This window comes from Nomia melanderi, chromosome 14 (assembly GCF_051020985.1).
Source record: "Nomia melanderi isolate GNS246 chromosome 14, iyNomMela1, whole genome shotgun sequence".
In the NCBI taxonomy this organism is placed as follows: domain Eukaryota; kingdom Metazoa; phylum Arthropoda; class Insecta; order Hymenoptera; family Halictidae; genus Nomia; species Nomia melanderi.
The window spans coordinates 3,216,589-3,243,957 of NC_135012.1; the positions used below are offsets into that span (position 1 = coordinate 3,216,589).

A 27,369-nucleotide genomic window follows, 5' to 3' on the forward strand; every position below is an offset into this window, starting at 1 on the left:
CCAACCCCCTTCGGACGATAGAAATTTCAGGGGTCGAGAATTCCGCGGGACGCCCGTTGGAAATCGATTGCCCGGTCCCAGTCGAATTTCAATCCGTGACACCACCGACAGCCTATAAATTGGGGTTTGATCGATGACCTTCGCCGGCGGAGTAGGGGTAGTAATAAACGGCGGGGCAGAGTGTTTGCTTGCGGGAGTCACGGGAACGCGGCCGTTCGACCGAGTCTACTAACCCCGAACCGTTTCCACGCGAGCGGAAAGAGCAACCTAATTCCTTGGCCCCGGGAAAAGGTAAAAAGACCTCTTTAATCCTCCGGGACGCGAACAGTGGAGGGAAGGAGAGGGAGAAAGAGAGATGGAGGGAGAGAGTGGTCGACGCGAGGACAAGAACAAAGAACGTCTCCCGTTACAACGGATGAAAACTGGAGATCGGCGGGGCGGCGCGGTGTAATCACTATTGATTGCGAGAAATTAACTTTCATTATGCTTTCGCGCGACGGGTGGAGGCGGCCGCCGAACGTTCCCCCTCGAAAAATCGCGCGATTGTTACCCAATTCTCTCGCCTGGCCCCGACACCCGGGACTTTCCTCTAATTACGGAATGAAAACCGGCGAACGCCCGGACGCCGGAACGAGAAGCAGGAATGGAATTCTAAGTAGACGGGTCTCGATAATTGCTTGTTCGTGAAATCGTTTCTGGAAGTTCGCGCGTTGCTCGATTACAGGGGAAATATATTAGATTGTTCTGAAAGTTTCCTTCGCCTCGTTACTACCCGAACGGTGCACGGTATTTCGTGTTTCACGTTGTGTCATTGGACGAATGAGCGTTGAATATTGGCTGGTACGTTCCTCGTTGGTAGCGAATTGGCGAACTTGTCGATGAAAGTAGCGAAAATTGCGATCGCGGTCCACCGGATTTTCTTAGACGTCGCGAGACTTTTGTAGTTGTTATTACTTGAAGGTGAATTATTCCGCTACTTTTGCATACAATACGCGAGTGTTAACAATGGTAAGAACATTGGATAACGGAATAAAGCCGGAGAATAAAGGGAAGCTAACTGGAACTGAAGAATAAAAATTAATTTGTACGCCGGAGAGTTACGAGAGAGGAAACCGTCCCTCGCCTTCGCCGGAAAGAAGACAAATTTGCGATGGTGAACAATGGGGCCCCCAAAACTGTCCGAAACTCGCGCAAAACAATATTCCGCGGTGCCAAAAGAAACTCCGTGGAACTTGGTGGATGCGCAGGAACTGAATCTTCGGGGATTCCAAAGGACTTCGCCCCGTTATTTCTGTCACCGGCCGGGTCAACGGTAAACTATTAAACTTCTCCTAATCTAGCCCACCATAAAATAGGAACGATCTACTTCTACAAGCTGTTCGGGTTTTATCGCCGGACCTAGCCCGGCCTTTCTTCGCGTGGAACGTTGACTTTCACTTTGACGAGCTTGATCGAGTTCTCGATTGCGTTTGATTGCATCATTGCGGGAGGATCCGCGAATGAATACTTTATCGAATAGTTTGATCTTATTTGGGCTACTGTCAGCTGCGTAATTTGTATGTTCAAGAATGCCTGTTGTATTCGTCTGATGGATATTAACGATACCCTTTGTTCACGTATCTGTTTTTATCAAAGATGAGGGGAGGATCTATTTAGTTGAAAATAATGCTTCGTGGCATCCTGTACCTTCAGGCAAAGGAGACAAGCACGATCAAATCTCTGGCGATGCTTCCACAAAGCCGGGGATAAAGAACTTAGTGAATCAAGCTTTCATATTACAAAGACGTTTCGCTAATATGTTCTCGTCGCTGGAGGACATACAATGAAAAATCGAGATGTACTGTACGTAAAGTTTTGCTGCATTTACGTTGTTCCGACGCAGCGAACTCCTAAATAGTCAATGTTTCAGTATGTCTGACGAAGGACATCCAATCTACCGAAAACTCTATGTAACTCAATTTATAAATTCAGTGATTCTACAACATCCATTTAACAAAAAGAAGCTAATAACACTGCGAACTACATTCGATCGAACAGACATTAACACTGAAACTACCGAGTAATCAAATCGATGTTTCGAAACTACTCTATAGAAAGTCGAAGACACCTATTAAGACTTCAATTGATTTACAATTCATCTTGTGTATTGCTAAATCAATTTCTTTAATAACTCCTCACAGAAACATCTATTATCTTTTTAATAATAATACAACGAGTAGATTGTCTTTTTAATAAAAGGACATCAGGAGTTAGTCATTATGACCTGTACGGTATTTTCAGTGTTAATCAGACAAAAATTAACCAGTTAACTGTGGAATTTAGTTTGAGAAACTTCTCGTTCTGCGCGCAATAAAATCGAAAAATAGAGCGTGTACTCGTCGAACGCAGGACGAATGCACGTAGAGTATATGTTAATAAAGGATCAAAATGAAACAAAGAAGAATTACATGTTTATGTGAAAAAATAAAGAATTCATCGCTGAAAGAATTAGTATCATGTTAAGCTTCACGATGACGTGTATACTCGTCAAACACAGTTAACTGGTTAACACGTTCCGTGCCACGGAAACTTCGATCATATTTTGCTTATGAACTGTATTGATTTTTTAAAAAAAATATTAACTTATATTCAAGTTTTTTTTTTAATTTTATATATTTTGATATCGTTTCTTGATGTTTGCGATGGTTTGTAACGTATGCAGCTATTCTTGACCATGTGTCCCTTCACCACTTGCGCTGGAAATGAATTCAGAAATTTGGCAGTCTCCTGCGATGAATTTTGTTTTTACCTGTTTTACGCTGATATGTACACTTATTTTGTTTGTTAATTATTCTGTATAGAGTGATACATTTCGAAGTAATGTAATATGTAATCTAATGTAACTAATGTAATCATGTCAAGCTTTACGCTGACGTGTATACTCGTCGTACACAGTTAACTGGTTAAAAGTCTACGTAAACTAGTGGACCAGTTTCTGCGACGAATCCAGTCGACCGCAAAGACGAGACCTCGCGGTCGAGGTCGTTGCCTTATCTGCGAAAGGTTACCCGGCTCGGTCCGCAGGCCGATAGGGACACGAGTCTGGCAGTGATAGGTCAACCGACCCGTAGAATTGAACCTTGATCTACGCCCGAAGAACTATCCCCACATGGCTGGCTTGGAACTAGCGGGATATCCATCGATTGACATGTCGAACGGTCGAGTGGATCAGTTTACCAGCAACCGATTCTCGTGGACGACATGTTGGACCAGGATTTAAACCGTTCGGGATTAATCCTGGTCCTGCCTCGCTCTCATTTTGGCCACAGTTAAACTCGCCCTCCTCCTGCGCCCTCGGCATCGTCGTCGTCGTTGTCGTCGTCGTCGTCTGCCGATGTTCGTTTGGTTTTCCAATTAATTGGCTCCTGGCATCCGACCGATGAAAATCGACGCGTTCCGCGGCCGTTCGTGCGTGAACGCCGTTCCGAGTTTCAATTTCCAGCACTAAGGCCTGGGGACCCGGGATTCCCAGGTTAACCCCTCGATGCTCGCGTCTACTTTGACCGCAGCAGCACAAAACGGTTGCCCTCTTTTCCACTGGCATCTTAATTTCCTTTGAAATCGCTTCGAACCTTTCCGCTGGGAATGCGCGTTATTTCTGTTTACCCAACGCGTTCGCTTATCTTTCTATTTATCAAGAATCCCAAGCATCCTATGGGTACTAATAAAAACGACAATTCGACAGTATTCAACCGAAATGTGTATCCTTCGCCTCAATATCCCTTTATTTCAATACACAAATTCAAAAACTCGCTTGTTAACACATTGCGTACATTCGAGTAATATGTATCTATAAAATTGCTTGTTTCGAAAATAAATATTTCTTGAAATAGTTAACTTTGGATGAATATACTCGCCAAAAGCTAACTGGTGAACTTCTTGACATACAATTTTGACGAATAGTTTGAACTGAATTTGATGAAGTTAAATGTTATTTCTATTTTCTAGATATAAATTAAATATCACTTTTCTATCGTCAATCGTGAACCTTTGCAGCAGACGTAGAACGAGAATAAAAATGATTTCCTAATAAATCATCAATGATAAAGCAGTTGTACCGATCATAGTTAACACATTGCGTACTGGTAACGAGAAATCTCGTTTTCATATAAAGACACTTAGCCATGCAACTTCGCTAATTACCACGCAATAGAAACAAATATAAAACTTAATTCAAATCGATTATCTATTTAAAATATATTGCATAACGATATATCCGAGTTTTTCTATGTATAGTGATATAAGTTGACCTGAGTGAAAATTGCCATCACAATTCAATTTTCTAAAAATTATCCGATACGCAACGTGTTAACCCTCTGTAGGCCCATGTAACTTAAGTCACATATCAGTATATTAGCAGCTTGTTGATTCATTTCCTTTTGCACTCAAAGTGATGAATAAAATTAAGTAAAAGTAATTAACGTCATTGAAAGTTACAAAATATATTTATTTGATGGAATTATTGAAACTATTGAATACGTTGTTAATCCGTATTCGTATGTAGATATTTATTAATTTTGCACAGCATAGAGGGTTAAGTTCCTTATACTCGATTATCTGCAAGAATCATGAAAACACAAACATCCTACCAACCTTCTGCAGATACATTAGCGTTACTGATCAATAACCGAAATCGAGGGCGACATCCGAACTCCGGCAGCTAAGAAATACGGGGACACTTCCATAATGGCCATTACCGTTCGTCGGAAAGAGATTAAAGTTATCCCGGTGTTCGAGCCGGCGATAAAGGGCCGTCGGGTTGCGGAGGCCGTAGCCGGTGCCGTTCGAAAGCTCGTGAATTTCTTGGCGTGCATGTAGCTGGGCCGGATACGGCCGAAATAATCGCGTTACCTCGGCCGTGATCCAGCGGGCCCGGCGAATTCACCTGGAAACTCGGACTATCGATTCGCTGGGGCGATATAATCCAGCCGGCGCGGCGGCTGTCGCCGATATATACTCCATTCCGTGGGGCTACGCGGCGGACAATTGTTAACAGAAGTGTATTGAAAGGATCAGCCTTATCAAGCCGCTGATGGACGGCTCGTATCAAAGAACAGCGGGATGGGAGCTGAGACGGAGTGAGACGCGGGAGGAGCCGCGAAGGGAGAAACCGGGGGATGGGATAGATGTACAGGGACGCCATGTGCAACAGCTCGTAACGATATATATTCATCGATCCGTGTGTCCATTGATTAAGTGGAGCGCCGTGTCCGGCCCGCGAGATTCCAGCGAACGGCACATCCCGCCACGGTTTTAATCGATAGGATTATTCTGTTCCACGCTCGAATTCGCCAATCTCGTCTACGATTGCTCGGCCCGTGGCCGCACCGCTCTCGCCGATCTAATTCCCGTCAAACCCGGCTAGACTATCCGTCGTTTTTTTTCCCCTCTCTGATCGAACGGTGCCAAGCGATCGTTAACGGTAACGAGGGAGATCCGAACAGTAATCAGTAACGGGGAACGAGAACTAATGATTGCCGGCTGACCGTGGCGGAATTTTCTCTGCGGCACCGGCGCGGCTCGCTCGAAAGTTTTCGGGGGGATGAAAGCTGGAGAAATTACGTGTGTACGTGGTTCCGTCGTCGCGGGAGTTTCCGTTGGTTTCGGTTTATCGACGGTTGAATTGAACGGCGGTATTTTTCGGAACGATGTGAAACAGGATTTTTCGGGGAATTTTGTATCGGAACGGGCTCGGCCGCGTTCACCGCGACGCCCGTGGTCGGACGGGAATTATTTTTCGCGGAATTAGTGAAGCGTGACTTTCGAGAGGGGTGTAGGCGGTTTGTAATTGATACGGTGAATATTTAGTGGAGGATATTCCTGGGAAATCAAGGTATAACTCCGATCGTTCGCGGGATTTTGTTCCGTTAAAAGGGCTTCATGAATGTGCAATTAGTTTACGCCGTTTATTGCGCACTCTTGCCGGGAATGAATATTAAAATTCGCATTATGCAACATCCTGCGATCTACGCGCCGCTGAAATACTCGTTTTTTTCAGCTTCGCGGGGAATAATCTCTTGCGCCGCGCTTCGTACTCCGAGATAGCGTTAACGTTTTTTTCTCCGGCGCGATGAGGCGTACAATTTCGGAATCTATCGGAAATCGACGCTCAGACGTTGAATAAACAAATTCGCGGGAAATGCTCTCGGTTTTTACCGTTGTTGCTCGGTCGAATTTGCATACTGGAAGATCGAAAACGGCGGCGCGGGACGGAAAGGTTCAACGGGAAGAGGGAATAATGAAGATAACACGTTCTCGGGGCAGAAATTGTTCCGCGGATACGGTTGTATGGTAAACGAGGAATTATAATGCGATAGTATCTCGGTGTGCCAGCCGAGTAACCAATATTCTGATATCGAGCTATCAAACGCCGCTCGCCGTTCAGCCTCGGAGTTCCGACACATTTCTATGTTTTCACGGATCCCGAATCCAATTTTCTTTTTTCGTGGGCGGCCTGATCCTCCGGGGTCTTCAGTGATAGAACATTAAAGGGGACGAACCGGCGCAAATAGCGCTGGGACCCGGTCCAATATGTACTCATGAATATCCGACGATTCGATATCTAAATCTCGTTTCATTAAGTTTAATGCTCATGAAAACTGAAGACCTTACTACTGCCAGCACTCTCTAAATACTTGATATTACTCAGTTCGATTCGCGATCGGTGACTGGGAAATCTAACCAACGATAAATCAGAGTACCGATTCTTGAAACTTCCCAAATTCATGAACATTTCTAATTTCTCCTGTTCATAGGAATAATATAGAGAATCGAAATGTATACTGGTACTTTTATTAAATGTTACTTTTCTAGTTGAACGCCGGCTAAATTTCAACTACCAGAAACGAGAGTGTCGGTGATTATATTAACCCTTTGCACTCGAGAGGTGACTAAATCCTGTCCTTCATTCACACTCACTCTTACATTCACTCTTCTTAAAAATACCTGAATCTAAGCTAAAAATACTAGATACTACAATGTTAACCCTTTGCACTCGAAAAATTTTTTAGTAGAAATACCCAAAATTTTCCTATGAAATATGGACGACATTCTTTGAATTTAACTAATGAGAAAACACACGTAAATTAAGGAATCAAGCTGTTATATTTCAGTATTTCACGTACCGATGTGTGGTACAAAACTTAATATTCTATATAAGACCTTTTAACTTTGTTATATCGAATCAAGTGGCGAATGAGAGTCACCTCTCGAGTGCAAAGGGTTAAATACATATATTTATTCCTAGCTCTCGATTACTCAAGATCCACCCTTTCATTATTTATTCTATAGTAACACTATAGAAACAATAGGAGAGTAACATTTATATTTCACTTTCCCAATTTATTCGAAACAACATGGAAACCGTATCGAACGATCACCGAAGTTAGCTACTCTCGCACCTAACGTCGGTTCCCCGAGAACAATGAGATTCCAATTACCCCAGCTCAGAAGCATCGCACTTAATACGAAATCGCACAAGACACGGAGTTCTCAATGAAAAAGCAGTAGACAGCGGGTACAAGTTCCACTAACGATCCAAGGTATTTGTGACCCTATTTCGAACCGACTCCGATGCGCCCTACGAAACGCTTGTCCCCGCCGCAAGACGGGTCGTCGCAGAATTGAACATCTGTAACTAACAAGACTCTAGCATAGCTTACCAGAGACCGATCCTTGCGGTCCCCGTGTTCCATGAGGATTTAAACTAGCTTCCGAACCCTTCCTCGGGTAATTCCTGATCCGGATTTCAATTCTCCTGTAGCGCGCGGGGCTTCCCGCCCCCGTTGAAAGACGTCGTCCGGGGCTAAACCGTCTCGTAAGCCATTTTCATTCCCATAAGACGATAAACCCATCCGATCAGCCGAGGAGAATCGAAACTTGGTGGATCCCCGTTGCCTGTACACCGTCATTTTTCTGTTGTTTGCTCGAAATGATCGCCGTCGTGTACCGATTTTTATTTTCTGCCGTTCGCACACGCGTGCCTACGTGTACGTTTCGCTCTCGCGATCGAAACCGGCGCTGATCGAGGCCGTGATAAGTCATGTATCCGGCGAGTGATAAGAATAATTTACCGGGGACCAGCCACCGATAATCCTCTGACGCACGATGTCCACTTTTTCAGCTGCTGGCCCGTACGATACCGGCGAATTACGATCCGCCGGAAAATCGACGAGCCGAGAATTACCGGACAGGCTGATTCTAGCCGGTGATTCACTATCGTCATCGTCCACGGAAAAGTAATCGCTCGCGATGAAATAAATCGGGAGCAACGGCTGTTCCTGATTTAGCTTAACCCCTTGCTATATCATTTAACCAGGCACAATCCGGCCCATAATTATGGCGACCGATATCTCACTCGTCTTGTCACCTCGAGTCGAACTCGTGATATTTATGTTTCCAAAATTTTTAACAAACTCGTTAGAGTACGGCAAGGAGTTAATCGGCGAATCCTTTTCGCTGTAAGTTTCTGGTTATTTTCTATGGGATATTGAAACGTGTATTCGCAACATTGATCATCGGTTCCTTTAACCTTTTGCACTCGGAAGCTTTTCACTAGAAATACTTAACACTTTACAGTAAGACGTAGACGACATTATTTGAAACAAACTAATGAGAAAACATAGGTAAATTAAGAAACAGCTATTTTATAGAAATATTTCACATATTGATGCATTATACGAAAACTTAATATTATATATAACACTTTGTACTTTCGTTATATCGAATCAAATGGTGACTGAGAGTCTTTCGAGTCCAAAGGGTTAACCGATTTCTTTATACGAAAGTGTTAGCCTATCGGTTCGTACGATCAAATGAAGTTTATTTACTCATCGTTTTAATTACTTATTTCCATTTTTGTTATTGCATGATTAGAAATGAAACAATAGAACGATCGCACTATTTCGAATTCGTTTATGTGAAAATAGAAAATCTTCATTCAGTTTCCGAGCTGAGTCAAAAAAAGCGCGATGGCGCTTGATTTTCGACTACTATGATTGTCTTATGATTTATTTCTCAACTATGATCGATACACCTACTGTGTCATTAATAATTTACTGAAAAGACAAAAATTCTAGACATATTCCATGTTCATGTCTACTCTAAAGTATAATAATTAATGACAGAATAGTATTTAATTCAAATTCAAAAGAATCGAGTAATATGTATACTTAATAAATTCTGTTTAAAATCGTCACCACGTCATTATAAGGCAAGTAGTTAAGCTTCAACTTCATTTGAATGTGATTGATGTTTGAGAAATATTGACGGAAAAGTGAATAGTGCAATTTGTTGGTTTCTTTGAGTTTCTGTCTGTGAGAACATGAAATCCGCGGTGCGCCGATGGCGATAACCGCTCGGCGCGTATCGGCTCGCCGACTAAACCGATGGTCGATCGTCATCGAGACCGCGGAAGAGATTCAGCGGTCAATTACGTAACACGCAGCCCCATTTCTGTCATTCCAGAGATGTAAGGAATGATCACGTGGGTGATGGTCGGGCTGCTCCTGGCTGCGGAAACTTGCGGCAGAAACGTACTCTCCGGAAACGGGAACGGGAAGGAGGACACACAGCAGCAGGACGGTCTGAAAGGAGTGACCGGCGACGAGGAGGACATCTACCGTGGGTATCGGTGTCGTTAACGTCCCTTGTAATATCGAGTCGAACTCCTGGTGAACCTTCCATATCCAACGTCATTCCTTCCTTTTCAATTCAGACGGGACGCTATTTGCTTCGTATTAACCTTTTGCACTCGGAAGTTTTTCAGTAGAAATATTTGAACATTGATGAGATAAAGACGACATTGTTTAAAACTAATTTAAGGATAATTCACAGATAAGTTAAGCGACAAAGCTATTTTATTTAAATATTTCACATTGCAATACAAAGTTTAATTTAAAATAGTAAATATTCAACTTAGTTTTGTTGTATCAAATCAAGTGATAACTGAGAGTCACTTTTGGAGTGCAAAGGGTTAATAATTGACACGTTGCCACAGAAAATAAGTGATACGTTTCACGCGTCACTTATTCTTTCGTAACAAAGATAAAAAGGAATAATTATCGACATTAAGACTACCAGGTGGGTCAAAACGACCCATTTCTAATATCTTCCTTTCACAATGATTAAAAAGATAATAGACGATTCTCTGAGAAATTATTGAAGAAATTCATGCAGCAATGCGCAAACTGAGAAAATTAATTAAATTAATTAAACTTCTGAATTTCTTCGAGCTCCTATAGAGAAATTCCAAACAGTCGATTTAACTGCTCGGTAGTTTCATTGTTGATTACCGAATATTTCTATTCGACGTCAGTCGTCTAATGGATTATAACACTTCCCAAATAATTTCAAAGCTCCGCTCCTACTGTGGCAGCGAAACTGTTAATACTCACAATTTTGAAAATCCAGTTTCTCAATACATCATACACATTAGTCGTTCTCATAGCAAGCTCGACGAACATCAACTAAAACAACGACAATCTCTAATTATTTTTAACCCTTTGCACTCGGAAATTTCTCAATAGAAATATTTATTATTTTTTAATGAGGCGAAGACGATATTCTTTAAAATTAATTCGAAGAGAAAACACAAGTATATTAAGGAACAAAGCTGTTTTATTCCAATATTTCACGTATCGAGGCATTATACAAAGTTTAACATTAAATATCACATTCTATAGTTTTACTGTGTGAATTACATTCATTATAGTATTCATTATAGTATTCATTATAGTATTCAAGTCAAAGTTATTTATTTTCAAGATCATTTCGAATATTCAATGCTTTTAAGATATCAATAATTGTGAAACAACACAATCGAAACCAGTCATTTCGACTGGTACAGTAGTTCTAGTGTTACATATTCAACTTGATAGTTTTGTTGTATCGAATCAAGGGTGACTGAGAGTCACATCTCGAGTGCAAAGGGTTAACATTTCCACACTCTTCAAAACACACGTGTCAAGCAAATGTTCAAAGAACTGTTCCTGCAGCTTCCAAGAGCAGAAAGGATCCCCTCGCCCATTCCCCGGGAGGAAAGATACACGCGTAGAAGAAACTAGGCGGAGGGAGGCAGCAGGAAAGAAAGGAGATCTATGATTTAGCTCCAGCTGACTCGGAGTAGCTTATCCTCCTGCCCACTCGAATCCTGCAATTGAGCCACACTAATCCCGCTTCCTTGCGATTCACGGCTCGCAGATCCCAGCGGCCACTCGAGAACCTTTCCGTGGCAACGGCCCACCGCAAATCATCCCCTTGATCTATACACGCGCCGGACGTTACGTGTTCCCGTGAAATATCGCCGCCGTTTCGATAAGTAGCCGAAAACCGCGAGCAACAACGGACGGATCCATTCCGCGCGCGGAAACGCGGGCCGCGCGGCTCGCAAAAAGGATCAACGTTAATCCAGCGCTTTCCGCTCGTCGAAACAGAACGACCCCGGGCTTTTATGCGCTCTCTTCCGGCCATTGAATTTTTGTTTTTATGCCCCGCCCGTTTTCCACCGGCGAACAGACGCGCGCGCTTTCGATCGGGACGCCCTTTCGGTTGAGCTGTCCGCTAATTCTGTGTAATTGACGTGTGCGGTTGCTTGGATGGAACTCTCCTATCCATTCTCTTTTCGGCTTTGAATTCTGGGGATGATCCTGGACACTGGGGATGAAAAATGCTCAGGGACCTCGTGGACAAAGGAATGGTTTTTCGATGTTTCGATATTATTCCAACGTTTTTGGGACACCGACGTCGCGTCCGAACGTGATCCTTTTGATAGCGGGCGAGGAAACGAGACACTTGTTTTTAGAAGAATTGTGATGAATGCTTTGATATCTAATAAAAGAATGTCTGTGTTTGTACAAGTAAACGAAGAGTTAAGTCACTGCTCAAGATTTAGCACTAACTACTAGTCGTATCAAAAATCGGACCATTCCTGATTTCTCTTTGTAATTGTTTAAAAGGATAACAGATATTTCTGAGAATTTATTCAAGAGATTGAAGCAATACGCACACTGAATTATAAATGAATTATAAATGAATTAAAATGAGTCTCAATAGGTGGAATCTTGAGGTTGCTACAGAGGAATTTCAAAAGGTCAATTTAATTGCTCGGTAGTTTTAGTTAGTTTAATAGCTTTAGATCACTGTACAAGATTGAATGCACTACCAGAAAGAATTGGGTATATAGTATTCGACAATCTAAATGAGATCTGGCTGTATCTCACGAAAGTACCCAGTTACTGTAAGTTTGCCAGTGATCTGTAATAGGTCGTCTAGGAAATGTGATCCTCGCCGGCGCAGTACGCCAGAAGGCGGCGCTCATTAGTAGTCCTTTGGGAACAGACTTATTGTACGTTTGAGTTTGAATATTATATAGAATTTCCGGGTAGCGCTTGTGCTTAACGCCGGTTGTTTCTACGGGTAATGACTCACGTAAATGTTGACAGTGGTTTCGTGTTGATGGCCTGGGTAATTTGATACGAGATATAGTTGTCAGCGGATGATAGGATCGGCGAGAAACAAGGTAACAAGGGTAACAATGTTGTGCTGTTGGTAGTTAATGTAAAGTAGAAACAGTCGACGGCGGTCAGACGCATTAGCCATGCGTAGTCGCGTCACGTCCACCCCATGAATCTTCTACTTCGATTTCCTACGGAACGAAGCACGCCGCTGGGAGCTTAATCCCGCGTTTTTTAATTCGGTTCAACGTGCAGAATTGCTCGCCCCAGTTTTCCGTGGACAACATTTGTTATTCATTAATTACTTCTATTAATTTTCTCCCGGAGATTAATTAAAAAGAATGCCCGACGAAGGCAATCATTGAATGCAGAAATTCATAGCAACCGGAATTTAAGTTAATTCTCCGAGTTTCACGAATGCATTGTTACGTGAAAAATAATTATAACATTGAAATGCTCCGTTAATTTTGATCATTAAAATTTCTCGTAATAAAACGATAACCTTCACGCGTCACGCATAAGGGATTAATTTACCCTATCACCGGCGACCCCTTCAAACAAAACAATATTCCCCAGCATCAACCGACTCTAACGAAACCTACCCCAAAAAACTGCCCGCCTCATCTACGGGGTGCCCCGCAAAGCGTGTCAAAGGCGGTCGACGTCTTTGAAGTTCAACTCCCAAATAAAAGACCTACCCCCGCGGTCAGCCTGCCATGCACCCACCCTCTCCCGTCTGTTCCGTTCACCTTGACGATAACAGTCGCGTATAAAGGCGCAGACACCTGAGTGTGACGTAGTGCAACCAAAGTAGACTCGCGTAGGTAGACGGCGTACACGAACAAACAAGAAACTCGGTTATCCGATTTCATCGTCTAACCGTCAGTAAAAAATATAAAAATATAAACCACAATATAAATGCCAAACTTAACACATTTGTGAAACGATGGTAACGAGAAATCTTCGGAACCCCTTTTCGCGAGACACCAATTGATGGCTGACTCGACTGCGAACTGAAACATTCGAAGACAACTGTCGTAGATTTGTTAACAGAAATATATGAACTAAGGTTTAGCTCGAACTTTTTATTCCAGTTTCTCGAACAATCGTTTATAGTAGAAAACCAAATTTCTTTGAATCTTTATAGAAATTCTTTCGACTACGATTTCTAGGTGTGTTGAATTGAAGATTTTTAACACATTGCGTACCGATAACGAGAAATCTCGTTTTTATATAAAGACACTTAACTATGCAACTTCGCTAATTACCATCGAGGAAAATATAAAATTTCATTCGAATTGATGATCTATTTAAAATATATTACGTAGCAATATATCTAAGTTTTTCTATGTATAGTGATACAAGTTGACCTCAGTGAAAATCGCACAATTCAGTTTCCTGAAAATTATCCGGTATGCAATGTGTTAAGAAATTCTCCAAAGCATATTTAAAAAATTCCAAGAGAAAATCGGAGGATCCATATTATCCCAAGCGAACGAAAACTCTGGACGATCCAGATATAATAGCAGCTCGGTTAACCGAGGTCTGAACTTCAATTTCCACCGTGGAAAGTATTAATTACTACATCCTCGGAGATGGGCTGGCAATTTGGCTCGCGCGGCGACCCGGTTAAACGGCGCGTTCCGAGGCAGAACGCTTTGTGGCGTTGCATCGCGTCGCGTCGCGTGATCCGCCGTTGCCCGTTAGGACGAGCCTGCCATTCGACGGGGACAATCCATTGCCAACCGTCCCTCATCCAGGCAGCGTTAAGTGTACCTACCGAGCGCGGAATTCTATCGAACTGTCGCGGCAGTGAAGGCAGCCATGGAGGAAAGGGGTTTGGAACGCCGGTGGAACGCCTAAGCGTGTTTAATTGTTGCCTCTCTCCGTCCTTTGTCTCGCGCTCGAGCTACCCTTCCCACCCTCTCCCACCAGCCCCTATCGTATTCGCCAACCCCTAACCGTCCCCGCAACGCTATTACTCACTCGAACGCCCCATCTGTGTTGTGTTCCAGGTCTAACGTGCTACACTTGCGTCAACGTCAGCGATAACCAGGTATCGACGAGTCCATTAAACGCTCTCTTAAGGGTCCCGTAATGCCTGTATCGCGCGCGGTCCAGGCCGCGGCAATTTCGTTCGGACCAGTTCCTCCACATGCTCGCGTCGGGATCGAGCCCGGTGTGGCCGGACCCATCGATCATCCCTTATTTTCCCGGCGCACACAACGGCTGTCCGGAAAGTATCCGATCTTGTAGGGGCAGGAAGCATCGTTCTTGGTTACCGTCGATGATTTCGGCCTCGAAATATTGCCCTCTGGAGACTGGAGCTTTCCCTTCGCGATCCTCTCGCTTTCCGGGATGCTCGTTCGAAGAGCTTTTAATCGTTATTCCTTTGGGAACGGTGTTCTTTAACACGTCGAATGTCGCACGATTTTATCAAGCGAAATACACAAAACGGGAAGAATTTAAGTTTAATCGGGCCACGATGTGACTTTGCGTCATATTTGAAGTTTTTACTTAAATTTTTTATTTCCTATTGCATTTGCTAAAGTTTCTTGGGCTTTTAAAATTTGGACAATAAGCAAAAACAATAATATTTTAATCGTTCGTTTTATTCTGATAAGTGACTGAGAGTCATCGTGGTGTGATTCGTTATAAAAACACGTGGTACAATTAGGGTTAACCCTTTGCCGACAAACGTCGACATTCTGGCGAGATCAGATGTTCATGTTTGCAACACTAAGTCGCAAAAAAACGATTTAATTACTAAAACTGCAGGAGATCAGTACGTAGTATCCCTTTCCCAATTATCTAAGCAACCAATATATAATTTAGCTTCATCTGCTGACGGTTTTCTACATTTCAAAGAAGTTTCGTCCGCAAAGGGTTAATATTAAATCATTCTATTGCATTGCATTACTATTACTTAGTCCTCGAGCTGAACGTCACCGCATTAGCTATCATTATTTGTAATGTAGAAATGTTTCTAGATAATCATCGTTTAACTGAATGAACTATAATCATTCGATTTGGTTGGGGGTCACCGGTGCCCCATGGCATTCGACGTGTTAACGTTACGTTGGGAATAGCAGACAATTGCATCGCCTCGTTTCATTTCAACATCCGCGAATCTTCATTTTGGAGAACATCGAGAAGCAACGGAAGTCTTTCACAACTTCAGAGGCGAAGTTCTAAAATGCCACGTTACACTAGAGATTTCTAAACAATTTCCGAAGATGCATTGCTATAAACGCCAAATTCAGTGCTCAATCGTTTGGATGCTAAACAAGTTTTTGTAGATATTTACCAAAAATGAAGTGATTGGGTGTGTATGCAAAAGAATTAATAAGAGTACTTATCTAATGAGATCACAAATGTCGAATTATTACAAGAAAATATCAAAAAATATTTATTCAAATAAATTTACTTTGACTTATTTCTTGAAGAACACAGTAAGAAAATTATAATTGATACCGATAAACAGAAGCGCCTCCGCGCTCTCAATTTTGGCACATCACAAGTCCTCGGCACTCAAACGGTTACATCGCGTATCCTTATCGAACAAAGGAACGCAGTGCTACATGAACTGTCCATTTATTAAGGTCCCGTCTCCGACGTGAACACACGTTACCCGCGACAGGCCACTCAGCAGCGAGGATGCAAACAAAAGTTGGATACTTTGGAGACAGCCGTCGTATATCTGTCTCTCAACCCGGTGGGATGTCTCCCCGCGGGTAACGTCCTCTCCATCGCCCCCGGGGAGTTACCAATTCCCAACGATGGGACTCCACCGGCTGTTTTGATACTTTCAATCACGAGCAGTTTCATTTTCGTATACATATATATGTATATACATATACATACGCACGCGGCAAGTTCGTGGGGCGAAGGGAACGGGGTGGCTCGGCAGCGGTGGATGGTCGGGAAAGATTGAAATCGCGTCGATCGAGAGGTGAGCAGCCTTGACGGGTCTATTTCGTTTGTCGCTGTGTTACCGGGATGATCGATAGCGACCACGGTTTCGAGAGACTGCTCACTTCTGCGCCGCTGCGCGCAGTTGGCAAGTGTTGGCTGTTTTTCGGGGAACCGGTCCGCGGGCAGATTAAAGGTATCCGAAACGCAAAATTTGAATTCGTTGTAGAAAACCGGATTCATCTCCGCTCGCAAACGCCCCGTAAAATCGTCGTCCGTGTTTTTCAGGGAATCAACGAGCTTTAATAATCCGTGACACTTGGTTCTCTGTAACATTTGCAGCATTGCTTTATACTTAACGGACGAACCGGTACGTTTGCCGGTTTATTAACATTCCGCGTGAAATATAGTCCAGCCTCTTTTTTGACCCGTTGCCGGTCTGCTGCGCACGCGACAGCGTTTCATATTTTTAATCCGCGTATAAACAATCGCCGCGTTCAGCCTGCTCATTTGTTTCATTAAACACTTCCCGTCGAAATAAGCGCAGTTTATTCGTAGATTCACTCGCGCGCGGAAGTAATAAATACGGAGGAAAAATGTAGCAAAGTCAGCTTTATTCGGGAGAGAAACAAGATATAATTTACTCGGAAGGGAAACCTGATGATATTAACTGCATTCGCGGATCGGGAGAACGTTGAAGTCGGAAGAGGAGAATAGTTGAGTCAACTCTATTGAGTCGAGAAGGAATAATGAATGGAAAAGAGACGTATGACGAAGTTCTTATCGATCAACCAATATCAAGAAGCTCAACGAATAACCGTTTAATGACGTATACTAAAATAAAATACTAAAGCGAACTGAAAAAGAAATGTTTGTTCCAAGAACGAAATAACGAATTTGCTAAGGAAATTAGTATTATTTTCGGCTTCAAGGCGACAAGAATTTAATGACGTATACTAAAATAAAATACTAAAGCGAACTGAAAGAGAACTGTTTATTCCAAGAACGAAATAACGAATTACTGAGGAAATTAGTATTATTTTCTACTTCAAGACGACACGTGTACTCGTCAGATACAGTTAACTGGTTAACGAGGCCCGTATACGTCGGTCTTCACTTCCAACCGCGCGATTCCATAATTAATAACGATTCCGTCGAGCCACCCCCTACATCGACACCGCCAGCATGCGGGAACAGTGGGGACGGTAATAAAGAACTGGAAGCACAGCCGTGCGTGTGCCTGTTTAACGGCGTCCCGCGGATGCGCGCGGAAAATTGATACGTACGGAATTAATGAACGTGTCATTGGATTAGTCCCGTCGCTACCAATATCCGTCCAATCGCCGGTCGCAGCCTGGCTGAACGGCAGGCAACAGTGATTCGGAGAACGTGGACATCATCGGGTAAATATCCTTCGTCCAGGAATTTTCCTTTTCAAGGAACGCCATGCAGCGGTCCATTTGCTTGGAAACGTGACCAAAATATGAAAAGTATCCTATGTATCTATCTATGTATGTGCGTATGATGCCATGTTATTTTTTAACCCTTTGCACTCGAAAAGTGACTCTCACCACCTGATTTCATACAGTGAAACTCTGAAATTTGATATTTAATATTATACCTCGTGTAACTCGTCAATTTAAAAAATATTGAAATAAAATTACTTTGTTCCTCAATGTCTTCATCTCGTCAGAAGATGTTAAAATATTTCTAGTGAAAAACTTCCGAGTGCAAAGGGTTAAGTTTTAGCAGCAATCTTTCCGAAGACATTCCAGTTCGACGTTGATAGAATTTAACACTAGAACTACCATCGGAGTGACTTATTTCCAGTTTTATAAAAATTAGAACGATACGTCTCCTAAGATTCGAAGTCTCACTTGTATCTCTACAAACATACAAATTTCATTGGAAATCTTCCGCCAACACGCTTTGATAATTTAAATACTTGCAAAATAAGAATTCTGAAGATGCTAGTTAAATTAAATTACAACGTTTAGACGTCCTTTAACAAATTCCAATTGAAATTTCATGCGACTTGCATACATACTATACGTTATCTTGATATACCCACAACTTTAATTAACAATGACTAATTATTGAGAAATCTATGTAATATTATTTGCTTGAAATTGTATTCTAAATCATAGAAACCGCGAAGTTCCTATTTTTCGGGATGCTCTCTATAAAATCAGAGTCTCCTAGTCAAAACACCCATGAAACGTATTTTGTAATGAATAACGAATTACATATATTGCTAACGAAGATATACATTTTGGCCACATTTTCGAGCGACTGGACCGCTGCGCGCCGGTTTCAACCAGTCCTTCTCCTTTTTTTTCATCCTCCTCCACTTCTCCCTGCCCGTTTCGCCGAGTTTTCGATACCAAACGCGCAACGTCGGGAAGTTTGTAAAGGCGATACAGTTGTCGCGAGCGTTCGACTGGAAGGAACGAGTTCCCCGGTTACGTTCGACCGACCCACGGATTTTCGGTAGCGCTGCGACCAGTTCCCTTGATCAACCCGCGGAAACGTAACGCGCCAAGTTTCTCCTCCTTTAACGAACCGTGCGTCGTTTCACTGAGTTTCCAGTATCTTCTTTTTTTTTGCCTCTTTTCGGGGCACCACCGCTTCCTTCTTTTTCCGCTGGAAGGGTACACCGAGATAGGATTCACGGATTTCGATGGGACTCCGGGAAACAGTTCCAGCAAAAATCGTTCCCGTATATATATATATATTTCATTGAATTCAACTCTTGTACCGCGAGGGTGAAAATGGACCGCGAAGTTGCGAACGGGGGTGAGAAATAGCAGTGTGCATGATATTTCGACTACCGTGCTCGGAATAAAAGAGATATCTAAAAATTCGGAATCGTCCGACAAAAAACAGAATCCATCGGATACATGTTTAAATTCACGTGATCGTCTCCGATCGCCTGCCACCCTTAAAATATGTTCACAATCTTGATCTAATAAATTGTTTCTATCTGTCCGACACGGAAAATATCAGATAGACAAAAAAATACAGAAACACGCGAAGAGTCACTTTCCACGAAAGTTTCATCGAAATCGTCGAACGTCAATTCGATCGAGTCCGAGTCCCGAGGGACGTCACGTAGCCCGGAACCGATCACATGAATTTCAAACAAAAAAAAAAAAAATGAAAGAAAAATTGGAAAACAGGAAACGAATTGGACGCTGTCCACTTAAATTTCCACTGGCCGATGTGTCTCTGCTATTTCCCTCTTCCTCTCTGTTCCCCTACCTCCTGTCGTCCCTCTCTCTCTCTCTCTTGCTTTCTTTCTGTCCGCAGATGTGCAACGAATGGGCGATAGACACGCCGTGTCCGGCGGCCGGCCGGGACTTCTGCAGATCGCTGCACATTTTGGACAGCAAAGGAAACAGCGTCTTGGCAAGCAAATTTTTTCGCAGCACTTGAAACGGCACTGCTCGGGAGAAATATATCGTTCACGTGGTGGTCCCACGGGGACACGATAAGCTCCTCCGTTGCCAAGAAATATTAGAAGCGTCGGAGTAACTCGCTGATCGTGCCCGATCGGTGGCCAGACTGCGCTCTCAGACTCGAGAGAGTTCGGCGAAATGCGATCTGATTACTAGATTGCGGATTCCGGCTGTTTTACGGTACACTGTATCGTCACGACGACGAACGCAACGACCGGTGAAGTCGATTTACCGTTCAACAATGTATCAAAATTACGGGGACGCGTTTATCGAGTTTTAATTTGAATTTAATTATATCCGATAGAGACGATTTCATTATTCGATCGCAGGGACGGAAGGTTCGGAGCGGAATATTGTTATTATAATAGAGACAATAATTGCACGGTGAAATGAACTATTAACAGGGAATTGTTTCGTAATGGAATCGAACGGTTCGATTTTGATCGGTGTTTTTAATGCTCGATCAGATTACAGTTCGCCGATTCGTTCCTTCCCGTGATCTTCGACCGACCACGGATTACGCAAAATGGCCAGCGATTAATTAACGACGTAATTCTTGGATAATCGGGAACGATCGGAACCACTGCCCGGCCGTCTATGTACATTGAGCCTTAATGAAGCATTGTTAATTGAACGGAGCTGCACGGAGTTCGACGGGGGAAAACGTTTCTTCGGGGTCGGAGCGAGGGTAACATTATTGACGGAAAGCTTGAATGCAGCTCTTCGCTTGAACGCGAAAAAATGGGGAACTTCATTTCGATCGTTCCGGCGAGTGAACCGCGAAGTTCGGGCGTTTATCTGAATGGCGATCGATCCCCAATGTTATCTACGTCAATCCAAAGCTAGTTTCTTTCGGTAATTTAATTATTCGAACAACCGAGAGCTAAGAGATTCTATAAATGAATTTGGTAACTTTCATGAACCATTCTCTTCTCGATCCACCCGAAGCTTTAGAATTTATAGATACGGATTTTGACAAAGGCTTCAATGAACTCTAACGAATGTTTGTTCGGTTACTTCTATAATAATTGCATTCGTATAATGCAATGCGAATGGACGTTACGAGTTCCCGCTAATCGACTTGAATGTTTAATCCGCAGCTTTAATATTTAATTGCCAAGTTAGATGAAGCACGAATTTCGAAGTAAAGCGCAACGCGTACTGACGTAATTGTTGTAAAAGCGAACGTCGCGGGCAAAGAGCAAGGAACAACCTGTTGAGCAACGAGCGCGGTCATGTATATATTAAGAGAAGAAGAATATTCAGTGGGGGGAATTTCGAGGGAACTCGGTGTTTTATCAACCGGAACGTGTTATTACACGGAATACTTCAAGTCTGCCGGTGCTACCAAACTTCCCGTCGCCGGTGTACATTTTATTTAATCCCAAGTAACAGGGAACTCTTGCGCAACACGGTGTTCGGATACGCCGAAACAGATCTTTCACGCGAAACCACGGTGAATTCGAGTAACAACAGAATCGAAGGAACTCCATATTACTCCCGCGACCGTTGGTACTATCATTCGACGCGTATTCGTTTGTGCTAGGCGTGATAACGAGTAACTCATTATTTTCTTCGGACGGCGCTAGTCGGCAACACTTGAAAATGAAACAGCCTTTGAATCTCTGCTCGGGAAAGCATTAATAGCACTTTGAGAACGTTAACAAACGCCGAGAAATAGACCGTAGACATTACAGGAACCTCCTTTTGCCCGGCAGAAGCATTCACCGTGGCAATAAATTCGTTCCGCGTTCCTATTTCGCAAATTAGCTCATTAAGATGTAAATTTCCTTCAACGTCCACTGTGTATCGACAAAATGATCAAGACTCTCAACCCGGCAGCTAATTTACGTGGCACTCGATCTTTCAACGACTTCCACGCCCCTTTGTTCTCTTATCTAACACTTCTCGCATTTCGTTCCACGGAGGCACAAATATTAACGCGAGCCGATGCTCCATTAACAAATGAACAAGGTAACGAACAAACCGGAATTCGAATTAAAAAAAAGAAACGAACATCGATCGCCTTGCACAAAAGTTATCCGAGCCCGCAATAAAGCTTCCGTGGGCGGCGTTCCCTTCGCGAAAGTCTCCTAATTAATCACCGAGCCGCGAATCTTCGGCCGAAACGGAATTACCCCGGGCGCAATTTACGAAGGCCGAAGTCGAGCGGAAATTTATATCCTCGGACAAACGGCCGCAGTTAACGTGGAACGCGCCGCCGGTGGCGATACCGAATCCAATCATACTTCGCGTTTTATCTCATCGTCGAGGCGGCTCGCTTTCGGCAGGAACGCGCGAAAGTCCACGGTCGATTTGTTAAAGCAATTGCGACCGGTATTCAAGTGTTTCTCAATCCCGCGGGAAGCCCGTCGGCGTCGGGTACTCGAGGATGGTCGGTCGGGCGGCGCGGTTCCGGGAGGAACGAGCAGAATGTGCGTTCCGAGCGGGCAGACGGCGATCGCGTTCCTTCGCGTGCCTGTTCCCCGTTTCACGGGCCGGATTAACGGCGTTGCAACGCGATAGAATTATCACGGCCGGCGTGTAACGGCCGCGCTCGCATCACGCGCCCTCGACGGAAATCAATCGCGGATTTGCCCCGCGTCTCGCATAATCGCGTCCTACCCTGCCGCGTGAAACGCGTTCCACCGATACCACGGGGTTTATTAACGGGAGTATTTACGATGAAATTGAATCGCAGCCGGCAACCGTGCATGACCATGGAATTATTGTGGTTTTTTCCAACCGAGACGAGAATCTTGGAAAATATTGTGGGGATTATCTTGTGGTAATCCGTGTGTGATAAACGTATATTGGAGATCGCTCGATGGCGAGGAATGATGGTCTTAGTTAGCTTTCATCCTTTCACATCTTATTTTTGATACTAATTTTCTATTGGTCAGTAGTTACACGTAGACGATTGAAACCAGAAAGAAAATCATTAGTGAGAGGCTTTTCTTAATCGTGTGACGTACTGTTAGATATCAGTAGTCTCCCAATAGTATAACTCTTCCTTCGTGTTCAAGTTTTTATAATTATTCAACTATAGTTATTGTATAATTTATTATAGAAAGCTTCGCTGTAGAAGTACTCTACATTTTCATTGAATAAGAAGAGTGTCACGAATCCTCTCTATTACGAGCTTACGTATTAATTGGATCCATCGCGGCCCAGACACCTTTATTCGCGATCTACATTCTCCGGTTAATTAATTCTTGGATACGGTGACCGAGTCGTGGGAAAAACGGCAGATGACGACGACGCGATTTACCGCACAGAGATCTATCGTTTCCGGGAAAAACACCGCGGAACGCGGTATCTGCATTTCAAAGTCCACTCCTTTCCGATGAACAAATATTGATCAAACCTGTTGTTCCCGCTATGTGTACCGAGATTAGTTTAGTGATCGCGTGTAAAAATGCTTTTAATAGCACGCCGGTTTCGATTGATCCGTCGCCGCTGTGCCGAATTGCGCACGGGGAGCGCAAAGATTCGCGGATCTATTTGCATGTATTCATGCATTTTTCATGAACGTTTCAACTCCCACCTCCACCACTCCCTCCCCCGCGACAGATTTAGTAGTTTTCCGAATAAATAAAAGAAACACAAACACTGGCGGATCTATTTCCATATATTCATGAAGCTTTAATTAATGTTCAGCTGTAGGGATTTCAGTATTGCGCCGATCCAGCGAGGGCAGACAGAGATTCATGAATTCGCGCAACTGCTCAGAAGTTTAATAAACGGCCATCGCAACTTCCGCGAATATGCTTGACTTATTATTACATATTCTCTGTTCCGTTAGAAATTAATGCTACCAATATATTCACCTACAAAGGAAAGCATTCGGAAACTCGAACCAAACGAACTCGCGAAGGCAACGACAAAACCGAATATCCAAAGCTTCCGCCGAAACCAGAGGAAACCGATTCGCAAACTATCGAATCGCACAAGCCTCGTGCACAAAAACATCGCGACCCCCAAACGATCTTTAATTCATCACCAACAAGACTCCATGCTGATCAAAAGATAGCAACCTCCCACAACCTTGTTCCTTCCGAGCGATAGAAAAGAATAACAATCCCAGATTCCTGCGGGCAGCGTTAGCCGTTGTGCTAGTTTTCCCAGTGATTTTCCGTCAAAGCGAAAGCGGAACGAGATACGCCCGGGAACCGGCTGCGATCCTAACGACCGAACATCGGTACGTACGAGGACTCGGGGATCTATGAATTAAACAAGCGAGCGTCTGCCGGTTAGTCTAACTCAGACGACGGTCGGCGGATGATCGATACAGCGCGGGGTGTTCGTTGAAAAAGCTTATCCTCCCGTGAAGGATTGGCAGGCGAAACGTAGTATGCGAGTCGCGGGACAAAGGCGGCCGTCGATCAACGAGGAAGACAAAGATCGGTGGGTTTCAGGTGAGCAAGAGTTGCGCGAGCAGCGAGGAATGCGGGCCAGCATCGGTCGGCTGCATCCCGGTGGACACGCAGCAGGTGCGAAATAGCGAATTTTATTCCGTGCACCGGGGGCTGGCCTCTCTCTTCCGAATCCAAGGTCATCCATCCATCCATCCATCCTCCGAAACGTCGCACCGCGCCAAAGCTCATACTCGAAGAGGACGAGGAAGAGAGAGGGCCGGGCCGAGGGGGTGATAAAATAAATTCGGTTATTTCGTTCCAGGTTTGCATCAGCTGCTGCGACCTGAGCTACTGCAACATCGAGTCACCGACGAACGCGACGAACGCGATCTACTCGCGGAAACGTCGCGCCAAGCCGAAGCCGAAACGCAAACGGCCCGGGAGGAACGGGGTGGGCGGCAGATCCTACGGGACCGGCGCCCTGTGGCTGCTAGCCTCGCTCTTCTATGCATATCATTGCTGAGGAACCGGGCGACCCGGCGGAGGGACCGGTTAGAAGACTCCCCGTACAACGCCACGGGGTTCCGTCGATCGTCCGAGCCCTCCGCGGGCTAGAGGAACAAGCCGCCACGCTGCACCGCGCCGAGCCGCGGCGAACGCGCGCGAGCTTTCCCCAGGGGAAACGAAAACTCTCGAGGCCCCCCCGAGATATCCGGCCGACTGACGATCAGCTACTACGTTTATCCTACTCGTAATTTCTCCGTTTTCCATCTTTAATCGCCTGTGTACATTGTCCGTATCCCATCGCGCGACCCAGATACCAGAGACCTCGTGATCCCCTCACATATCTCTTCGAGTAAGATCCGCGGGAGCCGCTCTCTCATCCTCGCGGAATTTCGCGCCTCGCTAACTCTCGTTCTATCTTCCTTCCTTTCCCTCTCTCTCTTTGTCTGTCCCGTTCCTTCCTCTCCTGTCCTCCTCCGCTGTCTCACTTTCTTTGTTCGTGTCTAGCCACCAGTTCCAAGATAAATTGCGAATCGCCGGCGGACCGTAATTATTGCCCGACGGTGATGTATTTTAGCGGCGTAAGGTAGCCAAGTTAAGAACCGTCTTGTCTTTCCCGCTCGTTAATGAGAACCCGACACCCGGCGAAATCCGCGGAAATTGATGAGTTTTTTCGGCGAACCGACGGACCGACGGACGAACGGAGGGTTGGGGGACGCGAGCGTTGATCGGGGTACCGCCGAATAATTCGAGGACCGGTTCAGAATGTCTCTCCGGTGTGCGTGTGTATGTATGTGTGTGTGTGTGTGTGCGTGCGAGTGTGTGCGCGCGCGGTGGCTAAAAAGGAATTGTTCTCGTAGTTGCGTAGAGCGCTCTATGACTGGTTAAAGTGGTGCTCCGCGGTGTACGTTCGTGATTCTACCTGTTAATTGGATCGATCGTGGGTAGTCCGCTGATTTAAACCGCAACGAACAGTATTATGGCTTAACGCGGTCACTGCCGATGACATCTTACCCGCGACACATTGAATTCGCGTTTAGCACCTTGCCGCGTTTATGTATATTGTACGCGCGTTTGCGTTTTGTAAATAGCGTTAGGAAGCTCGCAGACGGTTACTTTCGTGCGCTCGACGGGCCGACGCCTTGTAATGAACTACCCGAGCTGAATGTTGTTAACAACAGCTGCGCAGGATCAGTCGATTTGTCGGCGGAGAATGTGTTAATTAAGATTAATTGCTGAATACATTTGTCCCCGGTTAACAGGTTACCGAACGAACACCGGGGAACAGACCGAATGCGTCTTCTCCTTCCACTGTTTATCACTGTCTCTGCCTCTCACTTCTTATCACGATCTCTCCCTTCTTCTCCCAGCCTTCATCGACGAAACCAGTGTAATAGATGATGGAAGAGAAGAGGATGATAAATGATGCTTCGATGAACGGATTACAGAGTCGGGAAGAAGAAAGTAATAAGGATTGCGACGAACTGCAGGTGATGAATGTTGTAACAGGAGTAGGGAAGGGTGATTAGGATGATTAGGGGACAACGAACAAGACGCGCGAGACGCGAAACGGTCCACACGCACCCAACCGATCCATTCAGGATTCCAGTGGCCACCGGAGGCGGCGATCGATCGCTATCCTCCAGGCACTCGTTAACAGAACTGACCGCACGATTCGCGAATACTTCGTTCCTCGACGTAGCTCTACCGTTTCTCGTTTCTCTAATATAATAACCATCGAACCGACTATCCTTCCTCTCCCATCGACACGTGAGATTCGAGAGGGTTCTAGAATTCGAGAAGTTCGAACTGTAGATCGTCACACTTTTCTCTGCCTTCGTCTCACCGATAGAATTTCCCTAATCTATCCCACGTAGTATACACCTTTTCCATCACCGTTTTCATTCTCAAATTCAATCGCTCCCATCGAATTAATGTTCGTCACACCTAAACCATTCGATCTCCGAGAACCAACAAGAAACACCGTAGGATTTCTCGACTTTCTACGAACGTTCTTCGCTCGAGCGCGATCCTGATCACTTTCCACACCCGCAGCTGGCACAGTTTTATTGTAACTACTTCCAATAAATGTATCCTAGATCGTTCAAGTCCTGAATTACTTTTCTACCTGGTCTATCGGGGAGGCAGCGAGCGACCGAGGCACTCGATTCGCCGTTTTCAATCGGCCCGGTCGAAGAATGAGCGCTCGCTCGGGAAAACATTTCCACGGTCTGCCCCGGTTCCCTCTCGTCCCGGGATTCTCCTTTGCTCATCCTCGCCGCGAGAGGGTTTGTTCAATGCCGCGACAACGTTCCGCGGGAGTTCATCCCTTCGCGACTATTACTTCGGAGATACCGCTCGGCTCCACGACACTTCAAAGGAGAGAAGCAGCCGCGCGTACCGGAAGCGACGACGCCTCTCCGCCGAGATCAATTTTCCGTTCAGATTGTGCCATTTGAGCGGAGCCGGGGAACGGCGCGGGTTCGGTTATCGCCGATAACGAGTTTCCACTCGAGGGGAGAAAGTTTTTCCGCGACGGTTCACGGGGACCGCGACGCCTAATTTCGCGCAGCCCGCGGTATGCAAATCGCGAATTAATGATGGCACGCGGCGTGCGCGCGCGCGCGAGCGAGCGAGCGAACGTTG

The 27,369-nt window shown here is 44.7% G+C and overlaps 1 protein-coding gene and 1 long non-coding RNA gene across 2 annotated transcripts in view; one reads left to right on the forward strand and one right to left on the reverse strand.

Moving 5' to 3' along the window:
- Positions 1-26,831, forward strand: part of LOC116427029 (uncharacterized) — a 138,860-nt gene extending 112,029 nt beyond the window's left edge. The window contains exons 2-6 of the mRNA XM_031976874.2: positions 9,505-9,660; positions 14,507-14,547; positions 19,713-19,811; positions 24,280-24,354; positions 24,542-26,831. Coding sequence (XP_031832734.1) covers positions 9,516-9,660; positions 14,507-14,547; positions 19,713-19,811; positions 24,280-24,354; positions 24,542-24,742 — 561 coding nt within the window. The 5' untranslated portion in view covers positions 9,505-9,515 and the 3' untranslated portion in view covers positions 24,743-26,831. The remainder of the gene's footprint in view (positions 1-9,504; positions 9,661-14,506; positions 14,548-19,712; positions 19,812-24,279; positions 24,355-24,541) is intronic.
- LOC143175274 (uncharacterized) overlaps positions 1-27,369 on the reverse strand; it is a 152,916-nt gene that overhangs the window by 124,891 nt on the left and 656 nt on the right. The window lies entirely within an intron of this gene.